Source organism: Piliocolobus tephrosceles, chromosome 9 (genome assembly GCF_002776525.5).
Source record: "Piliocolobus tephrosceles isolate RC106 chromosome 9, ASM277652v3, whole genome shotgun sequence".
Taxonomy (NCBI): Eukaryota; Metazoa; Chordata; class Mammalia; order Primates; family Cercopithecidae; genus Piliocolobus; species Piliocolobus tephrosceles.
Genome location: NC_045442.1, coordinates 41,840,924 through 41,858,123, shown reverse-complemented (window position 1 = coordinate 41,858,123; position 17,200 = coordinate 41,840,924). Strand labels below are relative to the sequence as shown.

At 36.1% G+C, this 17,200-nt stretch overlaps 1 protein-coding gene across 1 annotated transcript in view; it reads left to right on the top strand.

Moving 5' to 3' along the window:
- Nucleotides 1-13,750, top strand: part of TNKS2 (tankyrase 2) — a 66,709-nt gene extending 52,959 nt beyond the window's left edge. Inside the window, exons 22-27 of the mRNA XM_023226267.1 lie at nucleotides 3,267-3,364; nucleotides 3,828-3,902; nucleotides 5,656-5,761; nucleotides 7,708-7,894; nucleotides 10,399-10,555; nucleotides 11,318-13,750. Coding sequence (XP_023082035.1) covers nucleotides 3,267-3,364; nucleotides 3,828-3,902; nucleotides 5,656-5,761; nucleotides 7,708-7,894; nucleotides 10,399-10,555; nucleotides 11,318-11,380 — 686 coding nt within the window. The 3' untranslated portion in view covers nucleotides 11,381-13,750. The remainder of the gene's footprint in view (nucleotides 1-3,266; nucleotides 3,365-3,827; nucleotides 3,903-5,655; nucleotides 5,762-7,707; nucleotides 7,895-10,398; nucleotides 10,556-11,317) is intronic.
- The last annotated feature ends 3,450 nt before the right edge of the window (nucleotides 13,751-17,200 follow it).

The window sequence follows — 17,200 nt, the reverse complement described above, 5'->3', positions numbered from 1 at the left end:
AGAGAATCTGTTTAATAGGAAGAATACTAATTTAGGATTCAGGAAACTGGGATCAAGTCTTGGCTGTGCTACTAACTTAAACTTACTGAGCTGCTGCTGTTAACGATGTGAACCTAAGTAAAATTTCTGGACCATTCAGAAATTTGGGAATTGTTTTAGCTCCTGAAAATAAGGAAGTTAGTTGAGATTATTTTCTGAAGTTGTTCTAGTTCTAAAATTGTATTATTTTAAAGGTCCAAAACTTAGGTATCTCATTTCTTATGGTAATATAATAGATAATAACTAAGTGTTCAGGCTAACCCGCAAAGTTCTGTACTAAATCTCTTACATAGATAAATTTGTAAGTGCTTGGGATGAAAATACTCGAAAGCAGTGTTACAAGTGAGGAAATTGAACAAAACAAAGTTGAATAATATTTTTATTTCTCCTTAATGTTGGCGCTTAAGGAAAATGCAAATTGCATTTATTCAGCAGATGTTAACACTTTATACCAGGTCTGTGTATAAAAAGGTGAATTGTTTTAAGTGTCAAAACCACATTTAACTTCATTGTTCAACTGAGGGAGTGATTTATCCTGGGATCAATAATACTCAATAATTGAACATCCTGGCTGTACACCTGGGGTTAAAGAGAAACCTCCATCAGTAAAAATGAAAGTATTTTCAGGAAAGAATGTATGCTAGCCAGGATGGGGTCCACCGCTGAAGAAATAAGAGCACCTCTAAAAACATAGATGATTCAAGCTAAGGAATACTTTAAACTGGTATTTTAGGATAAGCTCAGTTAAAGGTAGATGTATTTTACTGCCTGATAGGAACTAGGATAAGATATTTAAAATGCAATATGGTCTTGGCTGTTTCTAGTATAGAGGACAAATTTTTATAAGATAAAGAGGAGAGAAAATCCATGATTTTCCTGAAATATTAGTATACAATATAATTAGCACTAAAAATGAGGAACTAGAACCCTCAGTTGTAGACCATCATTGTGACTCTACTGGAATAATACTGATCTGGTATGATAACAAATACATTGGAGTACCAGGATAACAAGAGTCTTAGGAAAGAGGCAGGGTAGAAAAGGAAAGCAGGCAGTATTTGTATATTAAACATATCATAGCTATTAGAACTGCACTGAAAAGCTGAAAGGCTCAATGACAGAAATGGATACGTTGCCTCCAAATGGCAGAGGTACTTCCATGCCACGTCTGGTCCTGTAGTCCCTCTGATACATCCAGCTCCACTTGGATAGGAACATTCATTCCTATATGAAGGAGAAACGTCATGAGACAAAATGCTGTGTCTGATCTAGCATATCAGGGTCACTTTCCTACATAAAATTACCATCTTCCTTATGTTCTTTCAAAGTCAAGATTCTTTTTTGTTCCCCCAATCTGATGTTAGTCAACAGGGATTCCATACTTACACCTGATTTGCAAAGTGGAACTGGTAGCTGCCTATGATGATTTTCTAACACACTTAACATACTGACTTAACAGCCTTACCTATTATTCCGTGCATCGTCAATAGATGACTAGTACCATACTGATCTTTCAGTATTGATAAACATCTTCTTGTATATGTTGCAGATGCCTCAGTCAAGCATTTGTCACAGTCTTTATTCTATAAAATACTCTCCATATGCTCTTCATAATCCGTAAAGATTATTGCAATTCAGCCACTTCTGTAAGTGTTTATTAGCATTGGCATGTTGGTAGTAGTCCTGTTCTTCAGACCATAGCTTAGAATCAGAATAGTGCTCTTCGTCTCCAGAGGCAGACTTCCATGCACTAACCCAGCAGTAAAGGATTTGGCCCCTACATGGGAAAACAGCAGTGTTGGAGATACTGTTGTAGAGATTAAAGGAGAGAGTTGTGCTACAAATACACCAAAGGAATTAGAAAATTCTGTTTAAAATTCCATTTTAAAAACTTTTATGAAAGTAAAGATACAAAAATAGATATGATTATCTTGATCATTGACATTTGGAAAACACAAATTCATTGCGGAGATAAACAATATTTTATGGGACAGAATGTACATTCAATAGGTGGTAAACTATGGATTTCTCCTTCTGGGGTGATTTAAAATTACCTGAGGCTATGCAAGTTTCTGTCATTATTCTTCCTCATAGTTACAAAGAAGAAAGAGATTAAATGTTGAAAAGACTGCATAGTTAGTAAAGAAAGTAATTTGAAGAAGAAAATGTGTTACAAACTCATTAAGAATAGGAGATAAAGCAGAGAAAGATTTTCTGAAATATTTCCACAAAACGCCTTATAACTTGTCAGGTCAAAAAGTAGTAGTCTAAATGCATTGTGGTGTGTGTACTGGTTTTGATCCTAGAACAAAAAAAAGGACATTAGTGGGGAAAACTAGTGAAAACATGATGTCAATAATTTAGTTAATAAGTGTTTGTTTGTTTGTTTGTTTGTTTTGAGATGGAGTCTTGCTCTGTTGCCCAGACAGTAGTGCAGTGGCTGGATCTCAGCTCACTGCAAGCTCCGCCTCCCCGGTTCACACCATTCTCCTGCCTCAGCCTTCTGAGTAGCTGGGACTACAGGTGCCTGCCACCACACCCGGCTAATTTTTTGTATTTTTAATAGAGACGGGGTTTCACTGGGTTAGATAGGATGGTCTCGATCTCCTGACCTCGTGATCCGCCCGCCTCGACCTCCCAAAGTGCTGGGATTACAAGCGTGAGCCACCGCACCCGGCCTAGTTAATAAGTTTTGACAAATGTGCTATGGTTATATAAAATGGTAACATAAGGGGAAAGTGGGTGAAGGGGACATAGGAACTCTGTACTTTCAGCGTTTCTAAATATCTAAATTATCACAATATAAAAAGTTTTTTAAAATTGATAGTAAGCGGCTGGGTGCAGTGGCTCACACCTGTAAATCCCAGCACTTTGGGAGGCTGAGGTGGGCGGATCACCTCAGGTTGGGAGTTCAAGACCAGCCTGACCAACATGGAGAAACTCCGTCTCTACTAAAAATACAAAATTATCCAGTTGTGGTGGCGAATGCCTGTAATCTCAGCTACTCAGGAGGCTAAGGCAAGAAAATCACTTGAACCCAGGAGGCGGAGGTTGTGGTGAGCCAAGATCGCACCAGCCTAGCCTGGGCAACAAGAGCGAAACTCCCATCTCAAAAAAAAGTTGAAAAAAAAAAAATTGGTAGTAAGCATCAGAAAAATTAGGTAGTTATTTTTGGTTTTGATGTTCATTGGCAATTTATTTTTCTACCTTCAAATTTTGTTTCATAGGTCTTAACCCATATTTAACTTTGAACACCTCTGGTAGTGGTACAATTCTCATAGATCTGTCTCCTGATGACAAAGAGTTTCAGTCTGTGGAGGAAGAGGTATGTTCATATACCTTCAATAGTAGGTTGGCCTTTTGTATTTAGTTCACTTTGTGTCCTCTTGTTTCTTTTTCTTCCTTTAGTTTGCATTATATAATTTTCACCTATAAATACTGTTTTCAAGCTGATTATCTAATAACTGTCTCTAGAAAATATTACTCATGAATTTATAAGACTCATATTCTTTGTTTTTGTGTTTGTTTTTGTTTTTGTATTTTTGTAGAGACAGGGTTTCACCGTGTTGCCCAGGCTGGTCTCAAACTCCTGAGCTCAGGCAGTCCACCTGCCTCGGCCTCCCAAAGTGGGGCACCATGCCCAGCTCTCATATTCTTTGAATAACAAAAATATTACAACCTGTTTTGTATTCTCAAAAGTAGAATCAGATGAGTCAAGAACCATGTTCCCCAAATCAGAAAATACACAAATGCTAATGCACATATATTTCAAACCATTTTTCTGACAGATGCAAAGTACAGTTCGAGAGCACAGAGATGGAGGTCATGCAGGTGGAATCTTCAACAGATATAATATTCTCAAGGTAATAAATTAGTGAAAGTAAAGTTTTCTGAGACCATAGTTTTCAAAGCCTGAAGCCATAAGTAACTTTCATAAGAATATAATCTGGCTAGCCTGGTAAGTCCTTGACTTGGCATCAGAGACTATTTTGAGGAAGAAGATACCCTTGGAAGGTTAATATTCTCCAAATCCCTGTGCTATTTTTAATAACTGATAATAATTCAATTCTTGTTGAACATATTCAAGTGTACGGGTTATGCTTTATCTTGGGGTAATGCTAAATACTATAGGTTTAAGACTTTATATAAAGTACTGTTAAAGTACTCTATTGTAACAAAGCTGAATTTTTTTTGTGGCGGATACCATCTTTATAGTCATACAATGCTTATTTTTTTATCCTGATTGACTACAGGTTTCTGAAAGTCCCCAAATATATTACCTTTTTATAAATTTTAATAGTACTCTCTTCATCTTTTCCAAAAAATACATATTTTTAAAATGTTTTAAGTCATTTGGTGACTGTCCTGTCTTACTGATTTCAGTTACTCTTCTTAGGAACTTTTTCAACATTATGTTTTTCTTGAACTATAGTAATCAAAACTGCACACCATACTTCATGCATAATGAATTTGTATTAACTACATTGATGCAGTATATTCCTAATAATTGTAAAAATAAGACATAAAGTTAGAATGAAAATGTGGCAAATGCCTTTCTAATATACAAATGTTAAACTGAACAGTATCAAATCTTTCAGCTGTATTGTATTACTGTTTCATAACATACTATGAGTATAATATTTAATCAGAGAAATACGTGCCTACTACAGGTACATTTCAGTCAAGTCTGCTTTGTCTACAAGCGTTAACTAAACGTGTGGAGTTTTGTTAGGAGTGAGAATAGGAGAGAGATTGTGTGTTTGATTTCTAAAGTAGTTGGATTTGAGAAAGATACACTGTTTTCTTCCTCTAACAAAGGTATTTTCATGCAGTGTTTGATGAAAATTTTTTCAGTGATGAAACAGGGTTTTGTTGTTGTTGTTGTTCCTTTTTAATGCATAAATGAGATCTATTTGTGACAGTTATGGTCCTTGATTACATCTGTGGTAATATTTTGCGTTATTTGAGACAAGACTAACACCATCAGCTTCCAGGTGTGCTCTAGGAACCAGCAGGGGGCTGTAGCACCTTTAAACACAGCTAAGAAACGACGCTGGTATTGTGAATTTTTTTCCTAGAAATACTCCTAATGAGACTGACATCCACCTTAAAATCTTTTGCAGACAAAAATTTTCAGAATTAGAAGGTCGAGGAAGTAATTGTGTGTGTGTTGGGGGCTGGGGGACACTATTTCAAATATTCTTAATTTTAAACAGATTAATAGGGCACTCTGAGACAGATACATTGGGGGAAAAAGGATACTCAAAATTTCTAGTACTTAACACAGAAAAAACTCGGCATGTCTGATTTGGAGGTATTTTTGTAATAGTTTTAAGTTAATGAGAATGGAAGTGTTTTAATAAATTAACAGTATTCCTGACCTTCACATATGGCCTTTTTTTTCTTTGAATTTTTTTAATCTTCAAAATGTAGCTATACTTCCAACTTTATGGTTGGGACAGAGTATTTTTAGTTGATTAAAATAACACATTTTATATTTCAGAGGAAAGTTTTGCCTACCTTCTAGCTAAATGTATGGCCCATCTTTGGTTTAGATGAAGAAGTCATCAGTAAGTAATACTTAAAGATTTGGTTTTTCTGGTTTATTCTTTATAGATTCAGAAGGTTTGTAACAAGAAACTATGGGAAAGATATACTCACCGGAGAAAAGAAGTTTCTGAAGAAAACCACAACCATGCCAATGAACGAATGCTATTTCATGGTAAGATTCCTCCCTACCGACTCTACCACTGTTCTCCACATTAGGATAGTTTTTTTTGTTCAGATATGAAATAATAATAAGCCTGTATATTCTTTATGTCATTCTTTTTTAATAAACCTAGTATTTCTGTAACTTTTACATTTATGTTTTCAACTTCTTTTGAATTTGTGTATTTTATAATGGATTGTTTTTAAATAAGATTACCACAATAAAAAATAGAAATGAGAGTGTTGACTATCTTTTCCTTTTTTCTTTAAATAGTAAATTTTGCTTATGGTCACTCTAAGAAATTTTGTGTTTTACTTTTAACTAGTTGATTGAATTAAAAATAAGACCTGGGAATCACCTCAGAAGAAGATAAACATCCTATTCTGATGTTGATTCTAAGTATCAAACCCACACAATTTGACAAACAACCATTGTTATTGAACCTGTAGAGTTTCTGATGACTGTAGAATTGAAACCATAGAATTAAATTGAAAGCACAATTACTTATTCTTCTTGGAATTTTCTACTTTTTTGTATTATAAGCTGGCAGGTGTTGGTTAGTCTTTCAAATTTTAGCGAAGTTAAATATATTAATGTAGTATTTATGAGGCCTTCAAGTACATTACCCGTAGTAGTTCCAGTCTATTTCTTCATTTGTCCTTGGTTGCAGAAAAAATTTAGAGACCTGTAAAGTTCTTTAAAACACAGTAAATTTCATAATACCCTAGGAGAATGGCTGTAACAGAATGGATTCATGTGCAGTATCTAAACATGTTGAACTCCTTATTCCAAAACCCTAAATAATTATCATGATAATCTCTTGACACAGAGCATATTTATTACCTGTTAACGTGATGGTTATAATGTGGTTTTTCTTATTTGTAATATAAATAATTTTGGTTTTCCCAAGTTAATTCAAAAAGTGATTCTATTCATCTGTATTTCTGTAAAGTAGAATTCAGTATATTTTCCTGTCTCTCTGTGGACAGGGAACATGATCTTGATAAATGAATTAGCTGTGGTTTCTTGACTTTTTCCATACGTCACTCTACTCCACTCCCAAGGAAAGAGGAAAGGGAAGTCAATATGCAGGGGGTGAGGGAAAGCACCACATTTGCAGATAGAATCTTGTATCGCAATTGATGAAAGGCAGAAGTGGAAGGATAGAAGAGAAGAGGTATAAGAAAGAGAATAAGAATGTGAAAGTGGGGCCGGGTGCGGTGGCTCACGCCTGTAATCCCAGCACTTTGGGAGGCCGAGGTGGGTGGATCACCTGAGGTCAAGAGTTTGAGACCAGCCTGACCAATATGTTGAAACCCCGTCTCTACTAAAAATACAAAAATTAGCCAGGTGTGGTGGTGTGCACCTATAGTCCCAGCTACTCAGGAGGCTGAGACAGGAGAATTGCTTGAATCCGGGAGGCAGAGGTTGCAGTGAGTCAAGATCATGCCACTACACTCCAGCCTGGGCCACAGAGCGAGACTCCATCTCAAAAAAAAAAAAAAAAAAACAATGTGAAAGTCTACTTGGGTCACTTGTGGATATCAAGTGTGGATATCACTTGATATCTAAAAACAAACCACACAGGCATAGGCATCATTCTAAGACCTAATTGCATTTAGCTTTGCTATCTAAAGTGAATTATGAGGCTCTTGGTGTTGGATTTTTGTGGATTTGCAGTCTGGCATTTGGTATTTCAAGTAATCTGTTTTTCTAGTTCAATCTGTGTCCTTATTTTAGCACATGACCCAGCACTCTATTAGAAACATTAGTTGATGTTAGCAGTTCTTTATTCTAAAATAGTAAGCTGGCTGACAGTTAACTTGTTACCCTTTTTCGTTTTGGCTTTATTATGGTGGGGCTGTATATTTAAGAATTCAATTTCTAAGAAACTAGTTTTTTACTTTTTCTTCTAAGATAAATTTTAAATTGTTGTTACCCATCTATATGTGTTTCAGGGTCTCCTTTTGTGAATGCAATTATCCACAAAGGCTTTGATGAAAGGCATGCGTACATAGGTGGCATGTTTGGAGCTGGCATTTATTTTGCTGAAAACTCTTCCAAAAGCAATCAATATGTATATGGAATTGGAGGCGGTACTGGGTGTCCAGTTCACAAAGACAGATCTTGTTACATTTGCCACAGGTAAGAGATCACTTGTTCTCATTTATTTTGGTAATAATCAGATAAGAACTAGTTACATTTTTGAGGGCAAAGCATTATGTTGGACAGCCTTAGAAATGCAAGCTAAGCATGTTTTTTGTTGTTGTTGTTTTATTATACTTTCTAGGGTACATGTGCACAGTGTGCAGGTTTGTTACATATGTATACATGTGCCATGTTGGTGTGCTGCACCCATTAACTCGTCATTTACATTAGGTATATCTCCTAATGCTATCCCACCCCCGCTAGGCATGTTTTAGATTGCTTTTAGCCCTCTCACCGATTATAATAATAGCTAATATTTATTAAATGATCCGTATGGGCCAATTATAATTTAAGCACTTGACCTGGTTGACTAATTTAATCATTAGACTATCTGGTGCCTTAAAGCATACTGAGTAGAAAGTAACATTAGGCATGAAAGAGGCTTTATTGTAGCCCTTGAGTATTGTAGGACTCTGTGGACTCTTTTAAAATCTAGTATTCAAATGCTAAAATGGCATTATTTGTCAAGTCTAATTATTTGATGGCAGTGCCTGAGCCTCTCTTCCACTGTGATACGATCCTAATCCTCAATTTGCAATATTACTATAAGAACTTAAAATTAAAACATTGATCCTTTTTGAAAGGAAATAATAATCAAATAACTACTTTGCACTTTTTTTTCCACTTTTAATTACCTGTTCTAACTCACTTGTTAAAAATCATTTAAGTAACTTGTCCCTAACTTATAAAATCCTTATAGGCAAAAAGTTATGCCATTTGAAAAATCCAGTAAGATTAATTCCTGAGATTTATTCAACAGGGCACTGCTTATTGAATATATAGAGCAGTAGTTTATCAAGCATTAGCATGCATTAGAATCACCTAGATGGCTTGTTTAAATCACAGATTCTTAGGCTCTGCCTTCTCAGTTGCTGATTTAGTAGATCTGGGGTGGGGCTCTAGAATTTGAGTTTCTACCAGGTTCCCAGATGTGACGCTGTATTTCTGGCCACTGATCTAGAAAAAACCCTTAGAGCAGTATTTTGCACTTTGGCAGCACATTGGAATCATCCAGGGAATATTAAAAAACTATTAATGCTTGTGTGCCACCCTCACAGAATCTCATTTAATTAGTCTGGGGCATGATCTGGATATTAGAATTTTTTAAAGCTTCCCAGCTGATTTCAAAGGACTTCCAAGCTGAAGAATTGCAGTCATGGAGGGAAACAGGTTCTTTCTTTGTGTTTGTTTTGTTCTTACTGTTATCCCTCTAAATTTAGGACTGCATAGGTAGTACACAGTAGGCCATCCTATGTATGATGTCCCACTCACTTCTATTTTAGATCATAAATTGGAGTGGTTAAGAGGCATGTAATTGCCTGAGATTTGTAAATTTGAACACTGCTGTTTTTATTTGTCATATATGGTCTGAAGGCTAAATAGTTCTAATTATTAGTAATAAGCAACATTCTAATACCTCCCTCTTCTTTGGAAGATAGAACCATCAACTGGTCTACTGACATCTCCTGTTATCTTCTAAAAGGAAACAATAACATTAATACTAAAAGGTTGTTTGAAACTAAGAAAGGCCAATCACGTGCCTGAGAGGAGTGGGAGGATAATCTTCTGAAACTGGTGGTGAGGGGAGACCTATCTAAGGAAGTAACATTTCAGGGGAAGTCTGAAAATTGAGTGGGTATCAGCCAGTGGAAGAGTGGTAAAATAGATCCCATTCCAGTAATGGAGAAAATTATATGGATGGGGGACCATTAATAAGGGAAGTTTGGCCTTTGTGAAGAGAAGAAAACTAATGTGCATGGGGCAGAATGAACATAAAATGAGATTCAAGAAATTGGAGCCATTGTACAGAATTTGGATTTTCTCCCAAGTACAGTGAGCAGCCTCTAAAAGGTTTTAAGCAGAAAAGTGACTTGATCTAATTTTTGTTTGTTTTAATTACTTGGATGGGAAAGGTTTGGACAGGAATTAGAGAAGAAACAGGAAGACTGGTTTAGAAAGCCATTGTGTGATAGTCCAGGTGAAAATTTCAGTGATTTGACTTAATAGTGACAGTAGAATTAAGAAGAGTAAATGGATTTCAAATGTATTTTGAAGGTAAAAATCAACTGGACTTAATTAGGTATGTGTCCAACTTTGCAAGCCACTTGATGGAAGACCCTTAAACTTTCTCCTTCCCACTTTGTCATTGGCTTGTGTTTTTTACTGAGACACAAACAAGGTGGTAGAGTCTGCATCTCTATAAGGTTATTACCTTTATCAGGTTTTATAGTTAAAATAAGGAGTAACTAAATTGACAGATTATTTCATTAATAAGAGTAATAGAAGACATTCTTAAAAAGTTCTTTTAGGGGTAAAATGATAAAAACAATTAGAAGTATTTATGTATAAATAAATTTGTAAAACTTATGCCGTGTCCACACATTGTCATATTTATGTGTCAAGTTTGCCTTCAGGATGATCTTTTCCTTTTCATTTTATAGGCAGCTGCTCTTTTGCCGGGTAACCTTGGGAAAGTCTTTCCTGCAGTTCAGTGCAATGAAAATGGCACATTCTCCTCCAGGTCATCACTCAGTCACTGGTCGGCCCAGTGTAAATGGCCTAGCATTAGCTGAATATGTTATTTACAGAGGAGAACAGGTAATGCAGTTTTATTTGTTCATCTTCAAAAATGCTAGAGAGGCATACTTTAACTTTTTACCAATCTCTTGAATTGAGAAGACATACTACCTTAACTGGATTTTTAAAAAATTTTATTTGGAAATAATTCAGATGTGGGAAGTTACAGAAATAGTGAAGAGAATTCCCTTATAACCTTTACCTAGATTTCCTCAATGTTAATATTTTGTTCTCTTTTTTCTCTTTTATCATTCTCTCCTTCCTTCCTTGCATGTGTGTTTGTACATATTTTTTTGTGAACTGTTTGAGAGTAAGTTGCAGGGCATGTCCCTTTACCATTAACTATTTCAATTATAAATTTCCTAAAAACAAGAAGACTGTATTCAAATTTTGTCAATTGTTCCGGATTTTTTTTAGCTCTTATAAATGATTGACATCTTGTATTTAACAGCCTGTCTGTAGCAAAGAAGTATATAATTGTGTTTTGCGCTCAGTAAAAGCCAAAAGTAGTTCTAGAGCAGTGTTGTGAACTGGGGGTAGATATTGGAATCACCTCAGTTACTAAAATCAGACATGAACTTAGTATCCATCCTAGACTTGCTGATTGAAAATCTAAAGAACTGTAGTCAGGGTAAAGATGTTTTGAGAAAATGTCCCTAGATGATTCTGATCTACAACATTAATTTAGAACCTCCTCCCTAAGACTAGGAATACTTACAGAAACTCTATATATCGTTCAGGAAAATTTGTGTACCATTATTTGAATTGGTCTTTCTCTTCCAGGCTTATCCTGAGTATTTAATTACTTACCAGATTATGAGGCCTGAAGGTATGGTTGATGGGTGAATAGTTATTTTAAGAAACTAATTCCACTGAACCTAAAATCATCAAAGCAGCAGTGGCCTCTACCTTTTACTCCTTTGCTGAAAAAAAATCTTGCCCACAGGCCTGTGGCAAAAGGATACAAATGTGAACGAAGTTTAACATTCTGACTTGATAAAGCTTTAATAATGTACAGTGTTTTCTAAATATTTCCTGTTTTTTCAGCACTTTAACAGATGCCATTCCAGGTTAAACTGGGTTTGTCTGTACTAAATTATAAACAGAGTTAACTTGAACCTTTTGTATGTTATGCATTGATTCTAACAAACTGTAATGCCCTCAACAGAACTCATTTTACTGATACAATACTGTGTTCTTTAAAACACAGCATTTACACTGAATACAATTTCATTTGTAAAACTGTAAATAAGAGCTTTTGTACTAGCCCAATATTTATTTACATTGCTTTGTAATATAAATCTGTTTTAGAACTGCAGCGGTTTACAGAATTTTTTTCATATGTATTATTCATCTGTACTTCATCTTACATCGTCATGATTGAGTGAACTTTACATTTGATTCCAGAGGCTATGTTGAGTTGTTAGTTGGGAAAGATTGAGTTATCAGATTTAATTTGCTGATGGGGAGCCTTTACCTGTCACTAGAAATCTTTCTCATTTAAGAACTTAGAAATATGCTGAAGATTTAATTTGTGATACCTTTGTATGTATAAGACACATTCCAAAGAGCTCTAACTATGGCAGGTCCTGATTACTAAAGAAGCTTCTTTACTGGCCTCAATTTCTAGCTCTCATGTTGGAAAATTTTCTAAAGTCATTCTGTGAAAATTAGAGCAAAGTGCTCCTGTTTTTTAGAGAAACTGAATCTTGCTGTTGAACAATTACTGTGTTCTTTTCATGGAACATAAGTAGGATGTTACATTTCCAGGGTGGGAAGGGTAATCCTAAATCATTTCCCAATCTATTCTAATTACCTTAAATCTAAAAGGGGAAAAAAAATCACAAACAGGACTGGGTAGTTTTTTATCCTGAGTATTTTTTTTCCAGTTCTTTTTACTTGGTTTTATTGCTGTGTTTGTAGCCAATCTATACATCATGGGTAAACTTAACCTAGAACTATAAAATGTACTTGTGTCAGTCCCCTCCAGGCCTCCTGAATGGGCAAGTGCAGTGAAACAGGTGCTTCTTGCTCCTGGGTTTTCTCTCCATATTATGCCCAACTGGAAATATGCTCAGTTTGTGCACCATATGGTGACCAGGCCTGTGTTCAGTTTGGCAGCTACAGAAGGAAATGCTGTCCCATAAAATGCCATTCCTATTTTTCTAATATAAAACTGTTTTCCAGGAAGCATGCTTAAGCATCTTGTTACAGAGACATGCATCCATTACGGCTTGGCAATCTCTTTTACTTGTTGACTCTAGCTCCCTTCAAAGTTGAGGAAAGATCTTTACTCACTTAATGAGAACATTCTCCATCACTCTCTGTACCAGTTCACCTTTATTTTACATTTTATTCAGTCTGTAAATTAACTGGCCCTTTGCAGTAACTTGTACATAAAGTGCTAGGAAATCATGTTCCTTGTCCTGAATAAGAGTTGATCAGAGTAAATGCATTTCTGGAGTTGTTTCTGTGATGTAAATTATGATCGTTATTTAAGAAGTCAAATCCTGGCCTTGAAGTGCTTTTTATACAGCTCTCTAATAACTATAAATATCCTAAAGTCATTTCTTGGAACACAAGCGGAGTATGCCAAATTTTATATGAATTTTTCAGATTATCTAAGCTTCCAGGTTTTATAATTAGAAGATAATGAGAGAATTAATGGGGTTTATATTTACCTTATCTCTCAACTATGTAGCCCATATTACTCACCCTATGAGTGAATCTGAAATTGCTTTTCATGTGAAATCATTGTGGTCTGTGAGTTTACAATATTGCAAACTGTGTTATTTCATCTAATCAATTGCTTAATGAGTGTGTTTTTCCATGAATGAATATACCGTGGTTCATATGTTAGCATGGCAGTATTTTCAGATAGCTTTTTGTTTGTTGGGAAGTTGGGGTTTTGGGGGGAGGGGGCGTATTAGTACGTTGCATGAAATAGCTTACTTTATGATGATGGAATTGCTTTTTCTTTTGTCTTGTGACTTTTTTTTTTGAAGTGAAATTTAACTTTTTGTGCAAGTAGTACTATTATACCCATCTTCAATGTCATACTTGTATTGTATCACATTCCATACCCTCATTTAATTCTTAATAAAACTGTTCACTTGTTTTTCTGGGTAGCATGGTAATTACTGGAATAGTATAAATGTGTTGAATGGTCTTTGAGAAAATGAATTAAGATTACAATAAACCACAATTGCAGGAAAACAATGTAGTTCTGAGTCTAATAGTGATAAATAATGCAGTTTGAAGTTTGAAATATTGAATATTGTAGCTGTACTTGCTCATTAAAATGAAAGTAGCTGTGAGATACTTTCAACATTTAGTCAATTCAGCACAACTTTGGTAAACCTTAAAGCTCATTCCTGGGAAATTAATCTTCTTAACTTATAAAAAGGAATATATTTTTATTTCTGTGTCATATGAAAACATTCTTATAAGTTTCCAAATCTCAAAGTTAGTGGTATTTATTGCTATTAAAAGAAAGTATAATCACATGTGTATATTAGACTTCAGTATGTTAATTTCCTTGTGTGTGATCAGTTCCCTGCTTTCTATAAGAAGAGAATGATGGTGCAGATAATTCTTAAGTCTTTTGGCTTTTAAATACATTTCAGCAGCTCTGTGTGTCTGCTTCATTTAGGGTAATATGGAAGGTATTTGCTGCTGTTTGAAGTATGCATGCCAGTCTCAGGTGTTTATTGTGATCCAGTTGTTTGCAGGTTGATGAGCCAAGGAAACATGCAAATTTCCCAGAGCTCTTACGATCAGTACTCCTGACTGTGCCTTTACCTGCTGCCCTGTCCTATTACAGGACTAGAGTGACAGAGGAACCAAGTATAGTGGTGGTACTCATTTTTCACCAGAACTGTCAGACTTCTATAAAATTAAATTGTAATATGCCTTTCCCTGTCTCCTGTGTCTCCACACCTCCTAGCCTTTTGTGCTGACTAGTTTAGACAGCCTATGACCTAAAATACTTAATTACTGCTCTTCACATAAAGCCATTATTATTAGAAGTGTTGTCTCCACCTTGTCACCCACCCACAGCTGTCATTTCCGTAACAGAAATATATAAAGAGCCCTTCAAAGAAGTATGCCCATTTACTATAAAGCAGCGCTTTACAAAGGGGTGATCTGCAGATGGGATTGGTCTGCAAATTGATATTGTTACCAGCCCATGGAGATATGAATACAAAAAGTAAGGGTAAACTTTTAAAAACTTTTGTAGCAAGACATTGCTGTAGTATTTTTTTTTTTTTCTTATTTTTCATTGAAATATTGACTTGCAATGGATTGGAAACTTAGAAAGAAACTGATCCTTCACAGATAATTTGAAAGGTTTCACATCTGCTTTGTATACCAGTAGACGTAGCACCTAGCATATCTGGCACATAGTGTTCCTCAGTAAATTTTTTGTTAGGTGAATAAATAGTGATTAAGTGATCAGGCTGTAGGGTCAGATGTATATGGATTTTAATTTTTATTCTACCCCTCACCATATGTGTGATCTTGAACAAATTATATAACCTTTTAAGATTTTTATAACACTTTATAAGGTTGTTGAGCGTAATAAGTGATTTTCTATCTATGCTACTAAGCATTGTACTTGCCAATAACTGGTTATTATAATTAATATTATTTCCCTGAATACTCCAGAATTAGTGGCTTGAGTTTTCCCACTTGTCACGGAGACATAGAGCATAGAATTTTAAAACTGCAAGATGTATTAGCTACTAATTCCTTTATTCTAATGAAATCTTAAGAAGCTCCAAATGTAAAGTATATAAATCCCTAACCCACAGGGATCTCAGTTTAAAAATTACTGATATGAGCACACAGACAGACATACCCATAATGCAGTCTGCATCACATTTGCCTAGAAAAAACGAGCTTCACTCAGATGAACTCATCAACAATCCAAAACAGTGCATTGTGAGCACAAATCAGTAGACACAATCTTGGAGGATTAGCACCCCCCACAAAGTAGTAAATATTGTTTAAAGTGATTGGGGTGAGGGTGGGAATAAAAGAAATAATTAAAACCATTAAGATGACGCTGTGGGCCGGGCGCGGTGGCTCAAGCCTGTAATCCCAGCACTTTGGGAGGCCGAGACGGGCGGATCACGAGGTCAGGAGATCGAGACCATCCTGGCTAACACGGTGAAACCCCGTCTCTACTAAAAAGTACAAAAAACTAGCCGGGCGAGGTGGCGGGCGCCTGTAGTCCCAGCTACTCGGGAGGCTGAGGCAGGAGAATGGCATAAACCCGGGAGGCGGAGCTTGCAGTGAGCTGAGATCCAGCGACTGCACTCCAGCCTCCAGCCTGGGCGACAGAGCGAGACTCCGTCTCAAAAAAAAAAAAGATGACGCTGTGAAGAAGGCAGAGTCTTTGAAAAGACGCTGTGAAGAAGGCAGAGTCTTTGAAAAGGTAAGTCTTTAGAACTAAAAATATATAATTAGAAATTAAAAACTCAAAAAGATTGAACTACAGACTGGACATATCTGAAGATAGAATTGGGGAACTAGAAGATACAGTGGGAAACACAGATTGTAGCACAGAGGAAGAGATGGGAGATATCAGAGGGCTAGGAGACAAAATAGAATGAGGAGATACAGCATAAAGAATAGGGGAGGGAAGAGACTTGAAAAATACCCCAGAATTCATAGAGAACATGAATCTTTAAAGAAGTAGCAGCTTAGGCTGAGCGCGGTAGCTCACACCTGCAATCCCAACACTTTGGGAGGCCAAGGCAGGCAGATCACGAGGTCAGGAGATCGAGCCCATCCTGGCCAACACAGTGGAACCCCGTCTCTACTAAAAATACAAAAAATTAGCCGGGTGTGGTGGCGGGCGCCTATAGTCCAAGCTACTCGCCAGGTTGAGGCAGGAGAATGGCGTTAACCCAGGAGGCGGAGCTTGCAGTGAGCCGAGATAGTGACACTGCACTCCAGCCTGGGCGACAGAGTGAGACTCCCATCTCAAAAAAAAAAAAAAAAGTAAACACCTACGAGGATGAATAAAAGCAAGTCTGCTTTTAGACATAGTAAAACTGCAGAGTATCAAAAGACAAGAGAAAAATTCTTAGAAGTAATAGAAAAGACAAAGGATTAATAAATGGACAGCAGATCAGTGGCAGCAAGAGAAGCCAGAAGACAAAATAACTTGGTAGTGCTGAGGAAACTACTGTTAGCCTAGAATTCTATACACAGATAAACTAGTATTTAAAAAAGAGGATGAAAAACGCATCTGCTCTTTTGCTGAGAGATCTGGTAGATTGTTCTTTAGCAAAGAAGGCAGTTGAATCCAAAAGAGGAGAAGCAGGATGCAAGAAGCATAGTGCACAAAGAAATCGGCAAACATGTCAGTAAAAAGGCTGAAATAATATAACTGATAAGGAATAATATTCAAGACCAATGTGTATGATTTGTTACTATTTGTATACATAGGAAAAAGTACAACATGCATTTGCTTGTTTATGAATAAAATTCCTTCAAGATACACATGAACTATTGGGAGGAAACCTCAGTGCCACGGGGATCAGATGTGAAAGAGACTAAACTGTATATCCTTTTATTCCTTTTGAATTTTGTAACAGGACTATTTAAAGCACTATAATAAGCATTGTCTGCAATACACAAGTAGTAGAGTTGAGA